General features: G+C 49.1%; 1 protein-coding gene across 1 annotated transcript in view; it reads right to left on the bottom strand.

Annotated features, from left to right (window-relative positions):
* Positions 1–24,218, bottom strand: part of UBASH3B (ubiquitin associated and SH3 domain containing B) — a 137,807-nt gene that overhangs the window by 16,341 nt on the left and 97,248 nt on the right. The window contains exons 4-11 of the mRNA XM_015421675.1: positions 17,068–17,125; positions 14,166–14,352; positions 11,286–11,484; positions 6,607–6,776; positions 5,548–5,756; positions 2,683–2,818; positions 2,025–2,145; positions 764–886 (exon numbers count right to left, since the gene is read on the bottom strand). Coding sequence (XP_015277161.1) covers positions 764–886; positions 2,025–2,145; positions 2,683–2,818; positions 5,548–5,756; positions 6,607–6,776; positions 11,286–11,484; positions 14,166–14,352; positions 17,068–17,125 — 1,203 coding nt within the window. The remainder of the gene's footprint in view (positions 1–763; positions 887–2,024; positions 2,146–2,682; positions 2,819–5,547; positions 5,757–6,606; positions 6,777–11,285; positions 11,485–14,165; positions 14,353–17,067; positions 17,126–24,218) is intronic.

Here is a 24,218-nt window from a genome sequence, read left to right on the forward strand (position 1 = left end):
CCTCGGTGAGGAGAAAAGTTGGGTATAACTATAAAAACATATCAAAACGATGGGGGGGGGGAAATAATTGAACCTCCCCAAACTTCCACTTTGGTGTAGTGGTGACTCTAATCCGGGAGAACCGGGTTTGATTCCCCACTCCTCCACTTGCAGCTGCTGGATGACTTTGGGCAAGCCATAGTTCTGTCAGAGCTGTCCTTGAAAAAGAGCAGTTCTGGAAAAAGCTCTCTCAACCCCACCTACCTCACAGGGTGTCTACTGTGGGGAGGGGAAGGGAAAGGAGTTTGTAAGTTTGATTCCCCACTCCTCCACTTGCAGCTGCTGGATGACCTTGGGCAAGCCGTAGTTCTGACAAGAGCTGTCCTTGAAAAAGAGCAGTTTATGTCAGAGCTCTCTCAGCCCCAACTACCTCACAGGGTGTCTGTTGTGGGGAGGGGAAGGGAAAGGAGATTATAAACCACTCTGAGTGAAGGGCGGGGTATAAATCCAATCTCTTCTTCTTCTCTTCTTCTTCCTCCTCTGGGATTTTGGAAGATCTCAGTGGCTTGAGCAGCTGAATCCCCCTGTCTCCATCTGTATTTTTGAACTGACTCTCAAACTGCTGCTGTTCACCACAAGCTATTGGAATAAATAGTCAAGACTCGTTTGTAGCTACTTAGATGATGAGAACCCATCCACCGAGTGACGCGAACCGGCAACCTTTCAGGAGGCCAAGTGTGGGCACACGATGCTTTGACCTCAGTGCAAAGAGTGAGAGACTTACCAACGAGCCTCGCTTGCGTGCACCCAAACACGGTGATGGGGGCATCCTTTTCGTAATCCCTGAAACCACCGCTTCGTTGAGGTAGGCTGTGAGGCATATTCAGGTTTGTGCGCACATACCTTCCTGTAGGGGGAGGCAGAGAGCAAGAGGTCTGAATCCAGCAATTTTCCACCAGGAACTACACTGCAGCACAGGGGTGTCAAACTCATTTGTTTTGAGGGCCGGATCTGACATAAATGAGACCTTGTTGGGCCGGGCCACGCGTGTCATAAAATGTAATGCCAGGTAGCGGAGATATAAAATTTATAAAGGACAGAAACACAAAGGTTTTTTAATTTAAAATAAAGCATGCTTAAAACATTAGCACTCTTGCAATATTTTGTTTATTTAACAGTGTCTGATAACTGACACCTCTTGCTCTGAATTACTGCGTCAAAATGTCTGTGCTGTTGAAATCCTGAGTATGCTGTTCAGGTGTGCATCCGTAAACTGCAAACCTACAACGACATGGCAGCAGCAGAACTGGAAGAAGAAGCAGAAGACAGTGAGTTCCACTGTCGGCCTGATAGAAGCCCTCTGGGGGCCTCATCCGGCCCCCGGGCCACATGTTTGACACCCCTGCCATAGCACTTCCCCAAGGCAATGGCTGGGGATGGCTGGTAAAATTTGTGTATGTATGCACCCAGAATGGGAGAGGATCTTGTAGCAGGTTGTTCCAGAGGCACTTTCCTGCCAGGAACAGAGGTTTCACTTTGCAGTCATAAGAACACAAGAGAAGCCAATGCTGGATCAGGCCAATGGCCCATCCAGTCCAACACTCTGTCACGCAGTGGCCAAAAAGACCAGGCGCCTTCAGGAGGTCCAGCAGTGGGGCCAGGACACTAGAAGCCCTCCCAGTGTTGCCCCCCCCCCAGCACCAAGAATACAGAGCATCACTTGAGAGCATCACCAAACTTCTCTTCCTCTTGTAAGTCCACTACCGGATGAGTGCCCTCAGTGTCAGATTCTTAGGCACGCAGCATCCTGACAGCTTTGTACAATGCATCATGTGCACTTGGCTACCCAAGAGATGACTGCCCGTCAGCATCTTTCAAGAAGTGGGGAGTTCAACAGTTCCCACGAGGAACACTGGCTCAACATTGCATTTCTCCTCCTCCTCCTCCATTTAGCAAAACGTCAGCTTCTGTTTGAAACCCACCTGAATGTGCTACTTTGATGACTGGATTTGCTACTTCAGTGACTGCGATGTAAGCAAACTCACCTTTGGCATCGAAACACTGGGAGAGCCAGTATTTTCCAAACACAACGTCCATCCTCTCTCCGTGGCGGCAAACAAAAAGGCATCTCTTTTGAGGCCCTGGTGGGTTGGCGATTCTTAACGGCTGAGAAGAGAAAGCAAAATTTGGGGTAGGCCCAGAGGTCGATTCGGGGGGGATCGCGGGGGATCGCAGTTCCCCCAGGTGAGGTGCGGGGGGCGGGGCACACGACGAAGCCCCGCCCCCTGCTTCCAGCCTCATTCTGTTGCAGAAGGAGAAAGAAGCAGGAGGGTTATTTGGCGTCCCCCCCTCTGCCTGGCTGAGGCCACTCCACGTGGCCTCCTCGAGGTAGCTGTGTTAGTCTGTTGCTGCAAAATAGTCCAAGAGTTCAAATAGCACCTTTAAGACTAACAAATAGCACCTTTAAGACTAACCTTTAAGACTAAGACTAACTGAGTGGTGGGTGTGGCCTTATGACACACTTCCGGTGATGTCAGGGGGTGTGGCGTATGCTAATGAGTTATGCTAATGAGTTCCCCTAGCTCTTTTTCTACGAAACGACCCCTGGGTAGGTAAAAAAAAAAACCCTCCTGCCCTTTGCCCCTTGTGGTCCATGCTATCTGGGACAGGTTCAGCATCTTCACACCTGTGAATCTACTTTACCTGCATACTCTGACAGAAGATAGTCAGTGGCCCAGTATCCCCGGGTCCTTGGTCTTCCTGCAATCTTCGCTCCATTACGCCATCGGTGAACATGAGAAGGGACGGGGAAAAAGTGGCATTCAGAATTGAGTAGGACCTGTGAAAACAGAGACAGATGGTTCATGCCAGCCGGGTGTCGTGGTTAAGAGCAGCGGACTCTAATCTGGAGAACCGGGTTTGATTCCCCACTCCTCCACATGCAGCCCTCTGGGTGACCTTAGGTCAATTATAGTTCTCTCAGAGCTCTCTCATCCCCACCTACCTCACAGGAGGTCTGTTGCGGGGAGAGGATGGTACATACATACATACATACATTGTTTATTACGGTCAAAGACCCATCAAGCAGCATACAGGATCAAAAAAGCAAAATCAAGTTACCAAAACATTACAGAGAAAAGACATCATAAGGAGTATTAAGGCGGTGCTTGCGCTTTACAAATGCAATAAAAAGAAATTTAGCAATGCTCCTTGATATTGCTGTGGATTTATCCTCCAATAGATATTTCAACACAAGTTCCTCAGAATGGATTGCTAGTTGTCCTTGGACCCTAAATGACCGTAATATAGGCGTAATTAAGAGGGCTCTTTCTTCTGCATAATAGGAGCAATGAAATAAAATATGGGGGAGGGTCTCAATTGACTCAGAGGGGCATGAGCAAAGTCTCAAATGCCTTGGGATACGTTGGAATCTTCCAGAAAGAACTGCCGATGGAAAAGCATCAAATCTGGCTCTGGAGAAAGCCCATCTATGGTTTGGGTTGGAGATACTGGCTAAGTATAAAGAAGTGGTCATATACATTTCGGGTTTCAGAGATTTATAGAGCGGCGGAGTTGTGGCGTAGGTCGTTTGCAGCTCAATATCTCAGAGGCGTTGAGACAACAGATTTAGCCCTGGCATAGCCGCTTTCCAGAAGTTGGTACGGGTCTAATCCTATGTTCTCAATTTGTTAGTGGCTCTGGTGGACCACTGGGGATAAGGAGATGCGGCCAATAGGAGTGGAAATAGCCCAGCGGGGAAAAGGTGGACTGGGAGAGGAGGGTGATTTTAAGTCGCTTTGAGACTCCTTCAGGTAGAGAAAGGTAAAGATAAAGGTTCCCTTGCTCGAAAGCCAGTCGAATCCGACTCTAGGGTTGCGGTGCTCATCTCCGTTTCAAAGCCGAAGAGCCAGCGCTGTCCGAAGACGTTTCCGTGGTCACGTGGCCGGCATGACTAAACACCAAGGCGCACGGAATGCTGTTACCTTCCCACCGAAGTGGTACCTATTTATCTACTTGCAATTTCTTGCTTTCGAACTGCTAGGTTGGCAGGAGCTGGAACTAGAGACGGGAGCTCACTCCGTCATGCGGCACACTCAGGTCTCGAACTGCTGAACTACTGACTTTCCACAGCCTGCAGTTCAGCATCTTAACTACTTGAGCCACCGCAGCCCCTTAGAGAGAGGTAAAGGTAAAGTTTTCTCCCTTGCTCGAAAGCCAGTCGAGTCCGACTCTAGGGTTGCAGTGCTCATCTCCGTTTCAAAGCCGAAGAGCCAGCGCTGTCCGAAGACGTTTCCGTGGTCACGTGGCCGGCATGACTAAACACCAAGGCGCACGGAATGCTGTTACCTTCCCACCGAAGTGGTACCTATTTATCTACTTGCAATTCTTGCTTTTGAACTGCTAGGTTGGCAGGAGCTGGAACTAGAGATGGGAGCTCCCTCCATCATGCGGCACCCGGGTCTCAAACTGCTGAACTACTGACCTTCCACAGCCTGCAGTTCAGCGTCTTAACCACTTGAGCCACCGCAGCTCTACCAGGTAGAGAAAAGCAAGGTATAAAAGCCAACTCTTCTTCTTCATGTACATATTGGTTGACACTTGGTGAGTGGTAGTTCTGTTTGACCCAGACTCCTTTGCAAATCATGGTGTTTTGAAATGATGTGAGGAGAAATGGATGGCCTGTTCACACATGCCTGTTACCACAACTGTTGAGTTGTGAACATGCCTGTATGAACCACTGACAGCTTGTGTGGTATAGTGGATGTAGTGTGGAAACGTGGGTACAGGTCGAAGAAGAAGAAGAGACTGGATTTATCCCCCGCCCTTCACTACCCGAAGGAGTCTCAGAGTGGCTTACAAACTCCTTTCCCTTCCTCTCCCCACAACAGACACCCTGTGAGGTAGGTGGGGCTGAGAGAGCTCTTTCCAGAACTGTCCTTGAGAGAACAGCTCTGACAGAATGATGGCTTGCCCAAGGTCATCCAGCAGCTGCAAGTGGAGCCATGGGGAATCAAACCCGGTTCTCCCAGATTAGAGACTGTGCACTTAACCACTACACCAAAGTAGTGTCTATTTAGACTGGCAGCAGCTCTCCATAGCCCAGGCAGAGGTCTTTCACATCACCTCCTACTTCATCCTTTACGCTGGAGGTGTCCGGATACTGAACCTGGGACCTTCTGTATGTACGGCCCATCTCCAAACTGTGCATCTGACAATTGTGTATTTGAAGCCTATAACGAATGTCTCGTTTTCCCACTTCCTGGGTGGGTTTGCCCTTCAGAGCTGCTGCGGGCAATTGTGGGAGCAAAAGAGATCTGATCAGTGTTCCCTCTAAGCTGAGTGTGAGCTAGCTCCCAGTTTTTTAGCCTCCGGCTCACACATTTCTGTCTTAGCTCAGGAAGGTTGGCTCCAGAGCAAACTCATTTATGCAGCCGGGAAATCACCTGCTCGCAACTTTAATGCTGGTAGCGCAGAAAATACAATTTTTGCTCACAGGACTCCACAGCTTAGAGGGAGCATTGGATATGATGTGTCTGGGAACTACAGTAGCCGGAAAGGGTCACTTACCCATGGAACACCCAAGTGCCGCACTCATCCGCTTTGGTGATGTAATTCTCAGGCAGCAGCCCAGAACAGCCGGTGGCGAGAGAAGTACCGTAAATCCAGCCTTCGCTGGTGGTGATTTGCTCCACTGGAGACATGAAGATGAAATCCCCTGGAGTGAGCTCGAGCTCGTCATCATTCTGTGGGGTGTACGGGTAGATCACCTGCAGCGTCTGCGAGAGAAGGAAGGCAAGGGGAAAGCATTCCGCTGACACGCACTGACAAATCCTTTTCTACCTTCTGCTTTTTTATCAGTTCTCAGTTAAACAGTAAGCCCAATCTGTAATTGGGGCAAGTCAACGGGTTCACGTGTTAAAAAGGTAAAGGTTTCCCTTGCTCGAAAGCCAGTCGGATCCAACTCTAGGGGGCAGTGCTCATCTCTGTTTCCAAGCCGAAGAGCCAGCGCTGTCCGAAGACGTTTCCGTCGTCATCTGGCCCGCATGACTAAACACCAAGGCGCACGGAACGCTGTTACCTTCCCACCGGAGTGGTACCTATTTATCTACTTGCAATTTCTTGCTTTCAAACTGCTAGTTTGGCGGGAGCTGGGACCAGAGACGGGAGCTCACTCCGTCATGCGGCACTCGGGTCTCGAACTGCTGAACTACTGACCTTCCAGCCTGCAGTTCAGCATCTTAACCACTTGAGCTACTGCAGCTCCTGTTCATGTGTTACCCACACTGAAACGACTACACTCAACGACTACCCATATGACTACCCACACTGAAACGACTACACTGTCTGTAGGTTTCCAAGGTCAATTCAAGACGCACTTTAACTTATTAAGCCTTAAATAGACTGGGACTGAGATATCTCAGTGAATACTGTCTCCTTGAAGTTTAAGATCTACTGCTGGAGCCCTGCTTCATTTCCCCTCTCTTGTGGAGGCCAGATTGGGTCTCCACAAGAAGCAGGGCCTTCTTGCTCGCTGCCCCAGAGATGAGCAAATGAACCGAATAAATAAACCAATGAACTGCTACTAACCCACAATTATCTTTCAATAGATCTGAAGCCCGACCTTACCTCGTGGTTAGCAAATCGAATATCTCGGGAGAATATTGTGGCCACCCAATCACAGCCCAGCTTGACGTCTATGGTTTGGGCTAACTTTTCAAGGGTGGGCAAGTGGCTCGCTTGGAAGTGGTAGGCCAGTGTCACGTGTAGCTGCTTCTTATGGGGTTCCACGTGTACGTCTGCAAAGAGGGGAAATATGTGGTTAATAAATTATCATATGGCATTGTGTATAGAATAGCCAGGGGATACTAAGATTGTCTGACAGCCAGAAGTTCTAGCTCTTTTAGCATTATGCACCACTAGGTGGCGAGCGAGACCTGTTTTTAAGGCAAGAGACGTTTCAGAGGTGGTTTGGCATTGCCTGCCTCTGTGTCACGACCCTGATATTCCTTGGAGGTCGCCCTTCCAAATAGAAGAAGAGGAGGAGGAGAGATTGGATGTAAACCCCGCCCTTCACTCGGAGTCTCAGAGCGGCTTACAAACTCCTTTCCCTTCCCCTCCCCACAAGAGACACCCTGTGAGGTAGGTGGGGCCGGGAGAGCTCTGAGAGAAACTGCTCTTTCAAGGACAGCTCTTGTCAGAACTACGGCTTGCCCAAGGTCATCCAGCAGCTGCGAGAGGAGGAGTGGGGAATCAGACCCGGTTCTCCCAGATTAGAGTCCACGCACTTAACCACGATACCAAACAAGGCCGACCTTGCTTAGCTTCCGAGATCTGACGAGCTCCAGGTCAGGGTCAATTTGTGGTTAGTAGGAAGGCGTGGAAATGGAAGCGAAAGAGTACGGAAAATGCCCTTCTGCTGTCCTTGATGGCAGGGGCGAGGTAGGGCTCTCAAGATGTCCTGAAGGAGGGAGAAGGGGTGGTCAGCCCCCTTGACCTCTTCTTGACCCTCCCGCCTTCAGTATCTCAGCCTGCGAGGGGGCCTTGCCTGAGCTCTGGCCGACTGGCCAGTCGTCTCCTGATCAGCTCTGTCTCTTTGCCCTTCCGGGTCTCTTCCTCGGCGAGTGGTGGCGGTGTCACCTTAGCCCAGAACCTTGCTCACTGGATGCCTCCTGACCTTAGGAGTCAGGGTGTGGGTTGCTGGTGTAATGCATTCAATAGCTGCCACTGAATGCATGATGTATGTGAACCATCTAATTGACTTGCCATGTTGAGCTTCGTCCTGGGCTAGGATCCAAATCCATCCAATCGCATTGCTAGCCCAGGAAGCACCTAGCCAATCACTTTACAGAAGCTCCCTGGGCGGGAACATCCATGATTGGTCCTTATATGAACAACCGTATTGGTTGGTATTTGCACAGTGGGTGTGGCTACATTAGCCGGGAGAGTTTAAAAGCAGGACAGCTGCAATGTAAAAGCTGAGCTGTGCTGTTCTGGCTATCAGATGTTGATCCGTGTTGGAGTTGTGTTCGAGTTGAAGAATAAAGTTGTGTTCTTGCTGAATCACTCTCTGGCATCTTTGTTAAGCGAGCGACTTAACAGCTGGTCTATTCCCTTTGGTTGCCCTCTCCTTGGAAAAGTACAGAAGAGGCCAGCCAAGATGACTTAGAGGGCTGGAGCCCCTTCCCAATGAGGAAAGACTGACCCGTTGGGGACTTCTCAGTTTAGAGAAGAGATGACCGGGAGGAGACACATGAGAGAGGTTTATATAATTATTCACGGGACAGAGAGAGTTGACAAAGATAACTTTTCCTCCCCCCTCCCGAAACACTAGAACTCCAGGGCATCCATTGAAGCCGATGGGCAGTAGGTTCAGGATGGGGGGGAAAGGAAATAATTCTTTACACGACAAGTGATTAAAATGTGGAATTCATTGCCAGAGGACGTAGTGATGGCCAATGCTCCCTCTAAGCTGTGGAGTCTTGTGAGCAAAAATTCTACTGTGTGAGCTGCTGGCATGAAAGTTATGAGCGAGCCATTTGGCTGCTGCATTAGTTAGTTTGCTCTGGAGCCGTCCCTTCCTGAGCTAAGGCAAAAACGTGTGAGCCGGAGGCTAAAAAACTGAGCTAGCTCGCACTAACTCAGCTTCGAGGGAACACTGGCGATGGCCACAGGCGTAGAAAGCTTTAAAAGGGAAAGTTAGAAAGATTCATGGAGGATAAGTCTATCAATGGCTCCTAGCCATGGTGACTGAGGGGAACCTCCACATTCAGACGCACTAAGCCTCTGCATCCCAGAAGCCAGGAGGCAACATCAGGGAAGGTCTTGGTCTCTATGCCCTGTTGTGGGACCTCCAGAGGTACCGGTTGGCCACTGTGTGAGACAGGATGCTGGACTAGATGGACCACTGCTCTGATCCAGCAGGGCTCTTCTTATGTCCGTATGTTCTGGTGGTCTTTGCTGACCCTGATGGGGTCTAGGCATATGTTGGGTCTTGCCAGGAGAAGGTTTGGCTCAAGTGGCTACTGTCCATACCCTGGTAGTCTCCACCCAGACGCCTGTTGTGAGGGGCCAAGCCTTGCCGCCTCTCCCACAGTCACGGGCAGTGAGCGTTCGCTTTCAGTCACTCCAGGGCCTGCCTAGTGCTTCTCCCCACTGAGAGTAGGGACTTTGATAGAGCTCACATGGTGGGGGTATGGAGGTACACGAAAGTCGCCAACCTCCAGATGGGGCCTGGAGATCTCCTGGAATTACAACTGATCTCCAGACCACAGAGATGGGAAGAAATGGCTGCTTTGGAAGGTGGAGTCTGTGGCACTATAGGCCATTGTAGTCCCTCCTGCCCTAAAGCCCAGCTTCCCCGAGCTTCACCCCCAAGTCTCCAGGAATTTCCTCAACCCTAGGTTTACCAGATGTCCTCCTTTTAGAGGACATGTTCTCTTTTTTTTTTTTTTGGTGTCTGTCCTCTTTAAGGTAAAGGTTTCCCTTGCTCGAAAGCCAGTCGAATCCAACTCTAGGGGGCAGTGCTCATCTCCGTTTCCAAGCCGAAGAGCCAGCGCTGTCCAGAGACGTTTCTGTGGTCATGTGGCTGGCATGACTAGATGCCGAGGTGCACAAAACGCTGTTACCTTCCCACCGAAGCAGTACCTATTTATCTACTTGCAATTTCTTGCTTTTGAACTGCTAGGTTGGCAGGAGCTGGGACCAGAGACGGGAGCTCGCTCTGTAATGCGGCAGAGACGGGAGCTCGCTCTGTAATGCGGCACCCGGGTCTCGAACTGCCGAACTACCGACCTTCCGGTCTGCAGTTCAGCGTCTTAACCTCTGAGCCACCACAGCCCTCCATCCTCTTTAGGGTCCTTTATTAAAAAAACTGATGAAAATGTCCTCTTTCTGGGTTGGAAGGTTAGGAATATTCCTAGTGAGCAGCAATTATCACCGCTTAAGGGTATTTAAAATGAGATTTGTCAGAGTGATTTGAAGTAATAAGTCAGGAAACACATCCTCTTTTTTTTTTTGCTTTTCAGAATATGGTGACCCTTCTCAACCCAGCGTTTGCAACCTTTAGATGCACTTGAGGGGAAACGTTACTAGAAAAACGGAGCATGCTAGAGATAGATGGTGAAAGGATTGTTCGTAGGCCTCTTGAGATCGTTGGCGGATGCAGGAAATGGTAGCTCGGATGAGCTCGTGCACAGAGACACAGGAGGGGGGAAAAATAACAAAACCCAGCATCTGTCAGAAAGGTTAAAGGATTGCCAAAATGTCAGTTTCCCTTTTAGGCGATAATGATTACAGGAAGCCCGATTCTGGTTTTTTTGTTCTTTCTGTTCCGCTGATAAGGATGGAAGAGCTGAAGACGGACACTGCAGGAGGCCTCCTCTTCAGCTCAGAACCGAAAGGTTAGATCTCCATGAGCACAACGGAGAGACGCTCGGCCTGTGCTGATTGCCCCAGTTGTCTTGTGCCCGATCACACTCCCAAACCTGTTTCTGAGTACAGGGATTATTACAGGACATGTGCAGATGGGGAACAGCAGTCTTCCAGAATGCAAGCTGCACATTTCCTGCATTTCTTAGCATATATACACGGCACTGGACACAGATCTGCCTAGGAGATCTAGAGAGCAAATGCATTGTCGAAAAGGGAGGAAAGAGCTGCAGGAAGGAGGAGGAGGAGGAGGGAGGAGGAAAAGAGGAGGAGGAGGAGGAGGAGGAAAAGAGGAGGAGGAGGAGGAGATTGGATTTATACCCCGCCCTTCACTCAGACTCTCAAAGCAGCTTACAAACTCCTTTCCCTTCCCCTCCCCACAAGAGACACCCTGTGAGGTAGGTGGGGCCGAGAGAGCTCTTTCGAGGACTGCTATTTCAAGGACAGCTCTTGTCAGAACTATGGCTTGCCCAAGGTCATCCAGCAGCTGCAAGTGGAGGAGTGGGGAATTAAACCCAGTTCTCCCAGATTAGAGTCTGCACACTTAACCACTACACCGAAGAAGAAGAAGAAGAAGAAGAGGAGGAGGAGGAGGAGGAGATTGAATTTCTACCCCACCCTTCCCTACCTGAAGGAGTCTCAGGGTGGCTTACAGTCTCCTTTCCCTTCCCCTCCCCACAACAGACACCCTGTGAGGTGGGCACCATGGCTGCCATGTTGGGGACGCCGGTCTAGCAAGTAAGCCAATCTACATGCTGCGAAAGTTCCGGAAGCCCTTGTGAGGATAGGCCAAGCCAACGATTCTCAAGCCCTTTTGCATACTAGCAGAAAGGCCGTATCAGATTTGTGCTCCACACCACCACGCCCTGCATACTCACCAGCTTTGGAAGCGGCCTCCGTCGCGAAGTCCGCCGCAAACCTCTTGAGGACTTCAGCGCTGTCCTCCTTGACGAAGAGCCCAATGAAGTTGGACGATGTGTAGAGCTCCAAGGGCAAAGGGGCTGAGAACTTGCACCTCCACCGCGTGACCGTGGCATGGAGAGCTTCGCAGAGGGCCTCCACCTTGCTGTCTTCGCACTGGAAAGGAGCAGGCGCAGGTTACAGCGTGAGGCTAAGCGCCTTGCACTTTCACCACCACCCAAAGGAACCTTCACTTTTGAAATCAGAATGTGCCAGTCTTAAAGGGAGGACAGAGTGACCATGTGGGTAAACCAGAGGCTGATGCTGGCTTGTCTAACTGTATAATCCTATCCTTGGTTCGTGCCTCCTAAAGGCGATGAGATACACCCAGGTCTTGGTGTAAGAGAAGGATGGCTCAGCGGTAATATGCTCAGACGCTGGTTCCAGAAGCAAAAAATAGGTGCTGCAAATGACAGTGCCCTGACCTGGATAGCCGAGAAAAAAAATGTGGTTAAAACATAAGAATCCTGACCTGGATAAGCCAGGCTAGCCGGATCTCATCAGATCTCAGAAGCTAAGCAGGGCCAGCCCTGGTTAGTACTTGGATGGGAGACCACCACCAAGGAATATCAGGGTTGCTACGCTGAGGCAGGCAATGGCAAACCACCTCTGTTTATCTCTTGCCTCGAAAACCCTACAGGGTTGCCAAAAGTCAGCTGTGACTTGATGGCAAAAAAAGAAAAAGAAAAAGTGAAAGCGCATCCTTCGACGTCGAAAGAATGCTCCAGACTGCATCCCTTCACTTGAGAGCCGGTTTGGTGTAGTGGTGAGGAGCACAGACTCTAATCTGGGAGAACCGGGTTTGATTTCCCCACTCCTTCACATGCAGCTGCTGGAGTGACCTTGGGCCAGTCACAAGTTCTCTCAGAGCTGTTCTCTCACAAGCAGTTCTTGAAAGAGCTCTCCCAGCCCCACCTGCCTCACAGGGTGTCTGTTGTGGGGAGGGGAAGGGAAAGGAGATTTTAAGATGCTCTGAGATGCCTTTGTGTAGCAAAGGGCAGGGTATAAATCTAATCTCCTCCTCCTCCTCTTTTTCTGCTCTGCGGCTGCAGCCATGATAGCTTTTAGGAGCCCACCTACATTATGCTGACATGAACAACTGTTGGCTGGTTCAGACATAACATGGACAAATTTCCGTCTATTTCCCCCCCCCCCTACTGAGCAGAACAGTTCACATCCTGGGCAGAATAAAACTGCTCTAATCTTAAAATGGGTCACGGGCAGTTCAAGACCCTATGTGGCTCCAGACTGCTGCTGAGCAGGGCTTCCTGTGTTAATGAGCGTACGCTCACGCACACAGCTTAGAGGGAACACTGAACATGGAACCCGCTTTAAAAGGGGATTAGACAGACTCAACGCGGAGAGGTCCATCAGTAATGACTAAAGGGAACCTCCATGTTCAGAGGCAGTCAGCTTCTGAATATCAGTGCCAGGAGGCAGTATCAGGAGAAGGCCTTGGCCTCTGTGCTCTGTTGTATGTACTCCAGGGGAACTGGATGGTCACTGTGTGAGATAGGATGCTGGACTAGATGGACCGCTGGGAAGTTCTTACATTCAGAGGTGGTTTGCCATTGCCTGCCTCTGAAGAGAGAAGGTATCTCAGAGTGGCTTACAATCTCTTTTCCCTTACCCTCCCTACAACAGACACCCTGTGAGGTAGGTGGGGCTGAGAGAGCTCTTTCAAGGACTGGTCCTGAGCAGAGGTCATTTCGGGGGGAATCGCGGGGGGTCGCAGTTCCCCCGGGTGAGGTACGGGGGAGGCACATGACGAAGCCCCGCCCCCTGCTTCCGGCCGCCCTGCTTCCGACCCTCATTCAGCCAGGAGGAGGCAAGAGAAGAGGGAGGGTAAGTTGCTTCCTCCCTGCCTCTCCCCACCCCTGCCTGCCTGGGGCCAGGGAGGGCCTTCGCGGGGCTTCCTTGCACTCCCGCTGGCCTTGCAGGTCCACCGCCGGGCCCCTCATGGGGCTCGGCAGTGGAGCTGCAAGGCCAGTGCTGAAAGAACTTGTGACTGACCCCAAGTCACACCAGTAGCTGCATGTGGAGGAGTGGGGAATCAAACCTGGTTCTCCCAGATTAGAGGCCGCGCTCCTAACCACTACACCAAACTGGCTCTGCATCTCAACCCTGGTATTCCTTGGTGGTCTCCCATCCAAATATTGACCAGGGCCAACCCTGCTTAGCTTCCAAGATCTGATGAGATTGGGCTAGCCTGGGCTATCCAGATCAGAGCTTTAATGTTTTAACCATGGTTTTTTCTCAGTTAGTTTGTAAAACCGGGATCCAGCTCTCAGATGATCATGCAAACCCTGGTTTGCCTTAACAAATGCCGGTTTCATCGCCTTCATTGTGTTCAGGCATCTCTACAGCTGGCGAGAGCCGGAAGATGGTTACCAGGGTGCACTCAAGAGGAAGCCAAGCTGTCCACGTTCATATGTAATGCAAAACCACCTTGAAGACCGTGGTTAACGAACCAACTTCAAACCTCGGTTGCAGATTCTGGTTTGATGGACCCTAACCATAACCTGTGGAACGAGCCACATCTTGATGATTACACTACCCACAGCTAGCTTAAACCATGGTTTCGGGTGACGTTGTAAGGGCTGTCACGGTGCAGCTGATAACTTTGCCAGGCCACTCAGCAAGTTCACAAACGTGTCAAAACATGAACTGGGGCCTCCCAAGCCCCACAGTTAATGCTCACGGAATGCTGGAGTGCTCAAGTCACCTTGCCTCAGTGAAGAGTCTCACTGTGCACAGGAAGGTGTGAAATAGGGGGGTAGGAGAGCGCGTGGACTTACCATAAAGAACTGGCAGAGCGTGATGTGCGGGAAGATGTTGTGTGCCTTGTTCTTCCCGCACAACTGCTTCGACTGCTGCCAGAAGTCTGAGAGCTTCTGTGCTAAGGGGCCCGTGGGGCGCAGGTAGAGGACGTACTCTCGAGGCAGGGGGTCATCGAGAAAAGGGTCACATACATGGGAAAAGAGCCTACAACAGAAGAGAGGGGGAGATGGCCTTAAGGGAAACGTGTCTCTGTTTCAAGTCGAACAGCAAGTCTGACCAATAGTCGTAATCGAAGCGATCACCAAACAGAGTCTGGGATATCCCTAGCGAAAGGAGGCTTTAAACAAAATCATTAAGGAAATGGTTGCGTACCCTAAGCCTGTAGGCTGACAGATGAAGAGAACGCCAAGACCACTTATTCAGTAACTCTAAGAACTTTCTGTATATCATTAAAATCCAATTTTAATGCTAACCAAGTTATGTAATGCAACCTCTATATATTTATTTTATTTATTTTATTTACTTTCAATTTCTATCCCGCCTTGCCAGTGTATATATCCAGTAACCTACTCAATGACAGAAAAACTTCATCGCCAAACAAGCGGCTTAGAAGTCACAAAATGTGCTCACAGGCACTAATCAGTTGATACACAATTTAAGTGTACGTAGGAGTGACCGTGTGCACCCGCTTACATTGTGTGACATTTTGTCACTTCTAAGCTGCTTGTCTGGCGATGAAGTTTTCCTGTCATTGATTAAGTTCTTGGATATATAAAGAATTGCATTACAAAAGACTTGGAGACTTGGTTAGCATTACAATTGGATTTTAATGATATACAGATAGTTCTTAGAGTTACTGGATAAGTGGTCCTGGCGTCCTCTTCATTTGTCAGTTGCACACGCTGAGCGTCCCGATTTTGCCGTATACACTAAGGACAAATAAGGACAAACCGTGACAGACGAACTAATAATAATTACTTCCATAAGCATTTTGGTAATTTTATATAATTTCCACATAAACAGTGCAAAACATGCCAAGTTATTTAGTGTGTAGCATAGAAAAATACAATCTCAGTTTGGTATTTTGATTCAGAAATATTCACACAATTGTACTAAGTCCTTATTACAAAAAATAATAAAAGGGAAGCGTCTCCTAAGGCAGGGGTGTCAAACATAAGGCCCGGGATTTGAAGCTGCTTTGATTTGAATGCAGGCCGCTTTGCCACAGGATTTGAAGCTGCTACGATTTGTGTGTACTGAATGCATCCCTTACTCCTTAGGAGACTCTTCCCTTTTATTAATTTTTGTAATCAGGACTTAATACAATTGCGTGAATGTTTCTGAATCAAAATACCAAACTGAGATTGTATTTTTCTATGCTACACACTAGAATAACTTGGCATGTTTTGCACTGTTTATGTGGAAATTATATAAAATTACCGAAATGCTTTTGGAAGTAATTATTATTAGTTCGTCTGTCACGGTTTGTTCTTATTTGTGATAGTTGTTTTCGTGATTCTCTCTTTGGTTGTATCTACTAAGGAGACAGCAATTTATGACTCTAGAATCAGACCCCACACACACACCAGTGTTCCCTCTAAGCTGAGTTAGTGTGAGCTAGCTCACAGTTTTTTAGCCTCTAGCTCACACATTTTTGTCTTAGTTCAGGGAGGGTGGGTCCAGAACAAACTAATTTATGTAGTAGCCCAATTCCTCACTCATAACTTTAATGCCAGTAGCTCACAAAGTAGAATTTTTGCTCACAAGACTCCACAGCTTAGAGGGAGCATTGCCCACCACTGGAAGAATGATGCCTGCCCCCCCTCAACAAACAATCTAGACACAAACGACAATATGGAGGGAGTGGCAATTGCAGTGGCTGGGCTGGCTGCCTGGCTGGCTGCTTATGGGCCTCAGCCCACCCTATCTCTCACTGTTTCCTCGATATGGCCTTCGGATAAAACTTGTTGCTGATCATGGTCATTCCTTGATGTCTGGTCCACACAAGCAGCAGATTAAGATGAGAATGCGATGGTAGACTAGCCTATACCATTTCAGATTACAAGTGAAAGTTATCAAGTTTCAATGCCCCCCATTTTTTAAAAAAACAAACCCTAAAACAAACTCCCTACTAATTGAAAAGTAGCTCAACCCTTTGCCTGTTGACCTGGTTTTCTGTCTGCAAGGAATTCATCGCACAACGAAGTGTTCAAACATGTCACCCACCACCTTCAGTTAGAAGTCGCACAGTCCTCATTTTGCTGCACATCTAGACCAAACCCCAGTCATGTGCATACACAACATCACCAGAGATCGTTTCCCGAATGACAAATGCACCAGTCATCAAAGTCTTCAGGAGGAAATGCTGCTCATCCCAAGAGCTCTGCATGCATGCATGGGGGGGGGGGACTTTTTTAGATCTTTTGTGCTCCTTGAAACATTAGAAGCTACTTTGGAGATCCCTCCTTTCCATGTTTTTTTAGAGGAGCTTTTTAGGAGACACAAGGGGCAACATCAGAAACAGGAAGAAGGGGGAGAGAAACAGCTCAGCCCCCCCCCCAAAGCGTGGGCGGACTCTCCCAAGTGCAGACGGAAGCTCTGCCCACAGTTATTCGGATCCTACCCTTGATGTGGTAACACCCCATGCTCTTCAGACTGTGTGGTGACTGATACAGTCACCAGCCCAAATTCTAAAGGGGTAAGCCATTTTATCCTAGTTGCAGAGAAACCCAACGGGAGTTGTGACACGCTGAAGACTAGCATTTTTATTTGCACACATGCCTTTATACAAGAATACTGCTTTTTTAGATGCTCAATCGGGAAACGCGTTTTACTTTGGGGGAGGTTCCATTGCGTGTAGGAAGAAAATGTGCTGAAAATTATACACTTTGAATCTTTAAAAAACGTATTATTTCATACCAACCAGTCACATGCTGCCTGGACGCTTCGGCCTCCCGTAGACGACAGAGCCTTCTGTCTGCAGAAAGAGGAGAAAAGAAAGTCCACTTTTGAGTGCTATTATGGGTGCTAGATGTCAGTCGGGGCAGCTTGGGGCACTTCGACTTCTTTTTACAAGTTATCGTTTTGATTTAAAAAGCTATGGGTTTGCCACCAGAACCTCTTTCTTAATCTGTAAGCCTCCCATGTCTCATTTTTTTAAAAAAAACCCAATTCCCATCTGGATCCAGTCCCTCCCACCCATGCATGCGACAGTCTGTTTCCAATGCATGCAACTATTAGAAAAATATCTCCGAGAGGAGAGATTTGGGGGAGTCGAGTCCACAGAGCTGAGAAACTGGGATCTCCATGGAGACGAGGTCACATAAAATCCGTGTCTTAAGTAAATAGCCATCCCCTTATGTGCCCCTGAACTCTCTCTCTCTCTCTCATTCTCTCTTTCTGTAATCCACCCCCCCCATCTGCCTCCCCCACCCCAACATTCCTCTGGAGAATCCAGTCTTTCTACATGGAAAACAGCTCTCGCAGTAGACGGCAGCTGCAGTTCCGACGGGCAGTAGAGAGTTTTTTAAAAGCCTATTTTTCCTTAGACCTTCCAGTAACTCTCCGTGGAAGGGGGGGAATGCTGGGGAAGAGGTCTGAGACCAATTAAGTAGCCAGTTCTGGCTTCCCAGCTGCTGGCTCTGTCTAAACAACGGCCTTCGCTTTCTCCAGCGGATACTCAAGTTGCTTTCAGAAATGCGTTATTTATTGGTTATACCGGAAAGGCTGTCTGTTCAGTCTATGGGGGAAACGAAAGAGGTATCCGTGCTCCCACTCTCCAGGGCCAGCTCTGAGAGGTAACTGGAGGTGGTGGAGCACTCTCAGGGCTGTCATCGCTGGCCTGGGAAGTACCTGGAGATTTTAGGGGTGGAGTCCGGGGAGGGACCAGAGTGGGGTATAATGTCATAGCATCCACCCTCCAAAGCAGCCATTTTCTCCAGGGGAACTGATCTCTGTCGTCTGGAGAATCAGTTGTAATTCCAAGAGATCTCCAGGCTGTACCTGGAGGTTGGCCACTTGAGGTGATAGTGGCGGCGGCAATGGGTAGGGTTGTCAACTCCAGGTTGGGAAATTCCTGGGGATCTGGAGGTGGAGCCAAGGGAGGATGGGGTTTGTGCAGGGGCAGGTTAACCATGAAGCAGACTAAGCATGTGCTTAGGGCACCAGGGCCAAAGGGGGCACCACAAAGTAGGGGAAAGGGTGAAAAGAAAAGAAAAATGAATGAAGATTTGTAAATAATTTTTTTTTGATAAAACTAGTGCACATGGATCATGGTGCCACCCTAGGGCGATCTTCTATTTTTTGTTGGCGAGGTGCAGTGTGATAGGCTATGACACCAAGATCGGGGGCACCAAGAGTGGTCAGTGCTTAGGGCACCTGTGAGCCTTAATCCACCCCTGGGTTTGTGGAGGGGAGGGATCTCACTGGAGTATAATACCATCAAGTACGCCTTCCACAGCAGCCATTCTTTCCTGGGGGACTGATCTCTGTTGCCTGGACATAAATTCGAATTCTGGGAGCTCTCCAGGCTCTACCTGGAGGTTGGCAACTCTATGTGCAGTGCAACTTCTTTCTCTCTCTCTCTCTCTCTCCCCCCCCACCCCCACCCCTCTGGTGTTCATTGAGTGATGACAGGAGAAAAACTCTGTAACATGGAGTCTACCCCTCTGTCCCGAGCGCCCCTCAAAATGCATCTTCTACCTGTGCAGATGTTGGGTGTTCTGGGAAACAAAAAGGTGTGTATGTGTGTGTGTGGGGGGGAAGTTGAAAGGTTGTGGTTGGCTAGACACGCTGAGAGCACACTGAACCCCAGTGGCACTGCTGGCGTCTCAGAGACTCACTTCAGACCTGGCTGGTGAGCGCACCACTCCAAGAGCTGGCGATGGGTACGTTTTTGTTTTTATATATTTATTATTATTTTCCGGTTCCTGTTCTCTCGGGGGGGGGGTGTCTCATGGCGACTTACAACGTCTAAAACAGCATCATAATAAATCAGTTAAAAAGCAGAAAAATCAAATGATATATATAGAATATTAAAAGAGCACCATACCGCCACCAAACCACCATTCAGCCTTACAAGTCCTGCAGAAACTAAGCAAGTCCCGCAGAGCATGGGTGTTATCAGAGAGTGCATTCCACAGGGTCGGGGCCATCACCGAGAAAGCCCTTCACCTGGTATGCCCGTCGCCTTTTCCCGTGCTGCTGGCACCCACAGCGCTGCCAGCACTTCGGGGGCTTGTGTCCGTCGACCGGACAGAGGACCAGTCCTGCGTGCCAAGCAAAACAGTCTGCCGTGCGGCAGTTCAGTACATGTGCCAGGGGTTGCCTACCCCAGTATTGCCTTCCAGCAGCATCTGCCATGAAGACAAATGTGCCCTCCCCATTTTTGGTTTGGCACACCACCACTTCTGTCTGCCTTTCTCCAGAAGCAGGGCCAGATCCTCAAGGAGCGTCTACACAACACTCTGGCCCCGGTCACACGGAGCATTAGCCATGCTAGAGAGATGGAAGATAGGCAGATTTTCCGGGTGCGATCTCACCACCACATCTGGGAAGCGTAGAGCTCCCGTGGCTCAACCGAGGCTTCCCGCCGAAGATGCGCGGCAAAAAACTAGTACCTCGGAGGTACTAGTTTCCGGAAACCGCGGGGCAAGGGTGGGCATCTGATCGCGTTTCCGGTGGCATCCGGCCCCCGCCCATGCCCCATTACGAAAAGGTTTTTTTCCCCCCCTGAAGTCTCCAGGGATGTGTACAAGCACCCAACGGGGCATGCGCATACTTCAGGTTAAAAAACAACAACAACAACCCCATTTGCCGTGCCGCTTCTTTGGCGCGTCGTGTGATCGGCACTCCCCCCTAACCATGGGACCGCGAGGGGACGCCTGATCGCACAGTCGCACGTTATTTCTCTGCGGGGCAAACAGCCACGCCTCTCCCCCGCGATATCCGGCCCGTGTGACCGGGGCCTCTGAATGATTTCAAATTTCTCCACCCTTCTGTTTCAGTGTGAAACTCCCCATTTTGATTTTGCTTCTCCCTTGAGCGAATGGTGTGCAGGTGGCACAAAAGAAGCAAACGAATCAGGATCTGCGCCAGTAGAAACGGGGGAAACAAAAAGCCTCAAGTTGACAACGTAAGGACACAAAAGGGGGGGGGAGGGAATCTTTGTACACCTCTCTTCTTAATCCTTTTTTTTTTTTTTGGTTTCCTTTAAGACCAGCCTAAACAACTCCTCCGCCTCCCACATCTCTCTCCCCTTCCCGGCTTATAAATGTGCATTGAAACCCGAAAGCTCTCCAGCAAATGGCTCTCTTTCCTGGGTTATCTGTGGCACCGAGCATCTATTTGCATTAAAAATTCATTTTCCACCAAAGGCCTGGCTGGCGTTCCTGCCTGAGTAATTTCAGCATTTGGAAGCAAGGGGTTGGGGAGGCAAGCGAGCAAGCGAGGGTATGCTTATTATTCAGGCTGTTTTCTAAACACACACACACTTAATTCCGAGAATTCCCACACTGTCACAGGAAAAGGCTTCCACTCCAGTCCTTGCTGACTCATTCCATTGAAGAACTGACATTTACTTTGGGGGAGACGGGTTTGCGCTTCGTACTTCCCCAATTTTTTTTAAAATAATTCTTTATTGTTTAATTTCATAAAACATTCCATCACCAACACCACCCATGTGCGACCTCCAGGCAATAGATACATAAATAAAATTCCATACAGTATTATATCACAATCAATCCAAGTACAACTCTATTGCTCTATTAAACTTCCATCTTAATCTTATAATCAAATTAACCTCTCAATTTCCTATTAACTGACTAATCATCCCAAATTTTTTAAACTTTCCCAAATACCCCGCCATCCTTCTAAACCAGTCCTCCTCCTGTTCACTAACCTTTAACCCATTTATTCTACGTATCTTCATCGTAAGATACTCTACGATTATTGTATTATTCATTTTATCCCTCCAATCATTAATCATCAGTTCCTCGGCCTCTTTCCAATTCGTACTTCCCCAAATAATAGGAATTGCCAGACTGGGGAGGAGGGACGGTTTCCTTTCGAGGTGGAGGAACACTGGAGACTTCTGGTGGGACTGGGGAGGAGGGACCCGTATCAGGGATGGTTTCCTTTTGAGGTGGAGGAACACTGGAGACTTCTGGTGTTTTTCAAAGACCCATTTCCAGCTGACCCTAAGAGACACAGCAAACTCCCAAGAAGAAGGCACTCATCTATTAAGCAACATCAGCCCCACCTAGGGTAGCCAGATCTCCCCTGGCTATTGGCAGCAGATGATGTGACAGGGTTGCCAGATCCAGATTGGGAAACTCATGGAGATTTGGAGATTAATTTTGGGGAGGACAGGGACTTTCAGTGGGGTTCAATGCCACAGAGCCCACCCTTCAAAGCATCCCTTTTCTCCAGGGGAACCGATCTCTGTAGTCTGGAGATGAGCTGTAATTCCAGGGGATCCCCAGGTTCCACGTGGAGGCTGGCATCCCTAGCCCCACCCAAGACGTTAGCCACTCTCCATCCAAGCTTATCTTTCTCTTTCAGTGACTCTCATGTTGCCATGTGCCATCTTCACCAGCACTGGGAGGCACAATTCCATTCCAGAAACCAAGACTCAGGGAAGGGGACACAGCTCAGTGGTAGATACGCTTGCCAGGTCTCTGGCTACCTCCTGGAAATCTCCAGTGTTGCTAAATGGGGACAAATTAGGAGTGCATGTACTGGCATCACATTGGTGCACAGCAACAGAAGTACTTTTCTCCCTTTCTCACACTTCAAGAACTCGTGGGCACTCCATGAAATTGCTGAGCGGTCGGGTTAGAACGGATAAAAGGAAGTACTTCTTCACCCAAAGAGTGATGAACACACGGAATTCGCTCCCACAGGAGGTGGTGGCAGCTACAAGCATGGACGGCTTCAAGAGGGAATTAGATGAAGATATGGAGCAGAGGTCCATCAGTGGCTATTAGCCACAAGGTATAGATAGGAACTCTCAGTCTGGGGCAAGGGATGCTCCGTCTTCTTGGTGCTTGGGGAGGGGGAGGGCCCACTGCTGGACCTCCTGATGGCACCTGGTATTTCTGGCCACTGTGTGACAGAGTATTGGACTGTTTGGGCCATTGACCTGATCCCACACTGGCTTCTCTTATGTTCTGACAGTTCCAGCAAAACCAATCTGAGGTCTCGACCTTGGGGGGCATTCTAAACTATAGAGTTTTGCGAATCCTAGAGTAACCCACCAACATCATAATATCACTACTGGTTTTCACATGACCTGACGCCTGCGCCCATGCCCCAAACGCTCCTGGGATTTTCAGGCTGTGGCCTGGAAACCTGAGTAGCAGAACATCTGCTTTGCATGTAGAAGGTTCAACCCCTGCTTTGCATGTAGAAGGTTTGCATGTAGAAGGTTTGCATGTAGAAGGTTCAAACCCTGGCACCTCCAGTTAAACAGTCGGGTGATGTGAAAGATCTCAGCCTGAGACCCTTGGTGAGCCGTTGCCACAGCACTGACTTTGCTAGTCTGATAGTATGACGCACAGCACTGATAGTATGTCTGATAGTCTGATAGTATGACGCACAGCACTGACTTTGCTAGTCTGATAGTATGACGCAACGCAGGGTAGCTTCGTGTGTTCAAGGAGCTTTAGGTCTGACCATGACCTGGACAGGAAACTTGTGCTCTTCAGAAAACACTGGCACCTTGCCACCATGCACACACACACACACCCATTTCAACCTGGATCACCCCAGTCACTTAGATGGGCAGCCCATCTCTGGGTCTTCCCTTTCGAAGGCAAGTTGGGTAGTGACCAGGGGACTGAGCCTTTGGTGCAACTCTTTGGCATCCCCTCTGCTGAAATGCCCACTGGGTACCTCCACTGCTGATGCTGACATTTAAGTACCAGGCAAAGACTTTTTAAAAATCCAGCGTGCTTTTGGTGAATTCTTTAGCTTGTTGGCCTGTGCTTGTTCGACTTTTTTCCTGCTACTTGTGGCTGCTGGTGGTTTTCACTTATCCGTTTGGATGAGATTGTCATTTCATCTAGCTAGCTATTGTCCTGCATTTCCTGTTTTTCAAGGATTGAGTAGACGTGGGGAAAATCGCACGAAGCTGCAGGGCAAAATGCGGCCGCGCAGCAGCTTGTGTGAAATTGACACGTACCATCGGGGCAAAATGGAGCAGTGAGCGCGGAGCAGCACTTGTGGGAAATCACCCCTAGTGAACACATACCCCACCTTGTTGAATGGCCCGGCCGAGGAGGTAAGCAAGGCTCCCAAGCACCCTGGCTTTCCGCAAACTACGCAGAACTGAATTATTCAAGAGGGCCTTTCTGGGAGATGGAACAGGGGCTGCATTGGGGAACAGGGCTCAGAAGAGCCACAGGTGGCGCATTAAAGAGCCATCTGGGGCTTCTGAGTCCCTTACTCCATCCAACACAAAAGTATTTTTTTAAAATATGCTGCAGGCCGCTTGGAAGAGACATCAATTTGGATAGTGGGAAGTCAGTATTTTTAATTTAAAGATAAATGAATGAATCCAGCGAGGGACAAGTACGCACTTGTAAAAAGGCAATCCTGAACAGAAAAACAACAGGTATCTCTTGAGCATCACAGCAGGACATTCACAGCTGGGAAGATGTTTTCGTTTCCCATAAATGCTGTCTGATGGCGAAAGCTGTAGCCGAGGAAGGTGGCGTGGGTCAATGAATGAAAAGTGTAGTGGCAGTGTCCCTTTTTCTTGAGAGGAGGCTTTCGCAGTAGGCAATGTGGTATTCATCCTCGAGAGGAAAAAACCTCCAGATTCTGTCGCTTCTTGAAATAATTTGTCCCATTCCTTACCAGAATGGTTCTTCCTCCCTCTGAATAAAGTTTTACAACTTCTTCTGCATTCTGAATAGTAACAATTCGGCCAAAGAATTGTCTTATATGATCCGTAAACAGCTGCTGGATTTATGCTTTGAAACCCACTCTGGATGTATAATACCAGAGACCGAGAGGGTGCATCCAGTATAACAGGGAGTTATTTTTAAATGGGTTTTATTGTATTGTTT

The sequence above is a fragment of the Gekko japonicus genome, unplaced genomic scaffold, assembly GCF_001447785.1.
Source record: "Gekko japonicus isolate JY-2015 unplaced genomic scaffold, Gekko_japonicus_V1.1 scaffold750, whole genome shotgun sequence".
NCBI lineage: Eukaryota > Metazoa > Chordata > Lepidosauria > Squamata > Gekkonidae > Gekko > Gekko japonicus.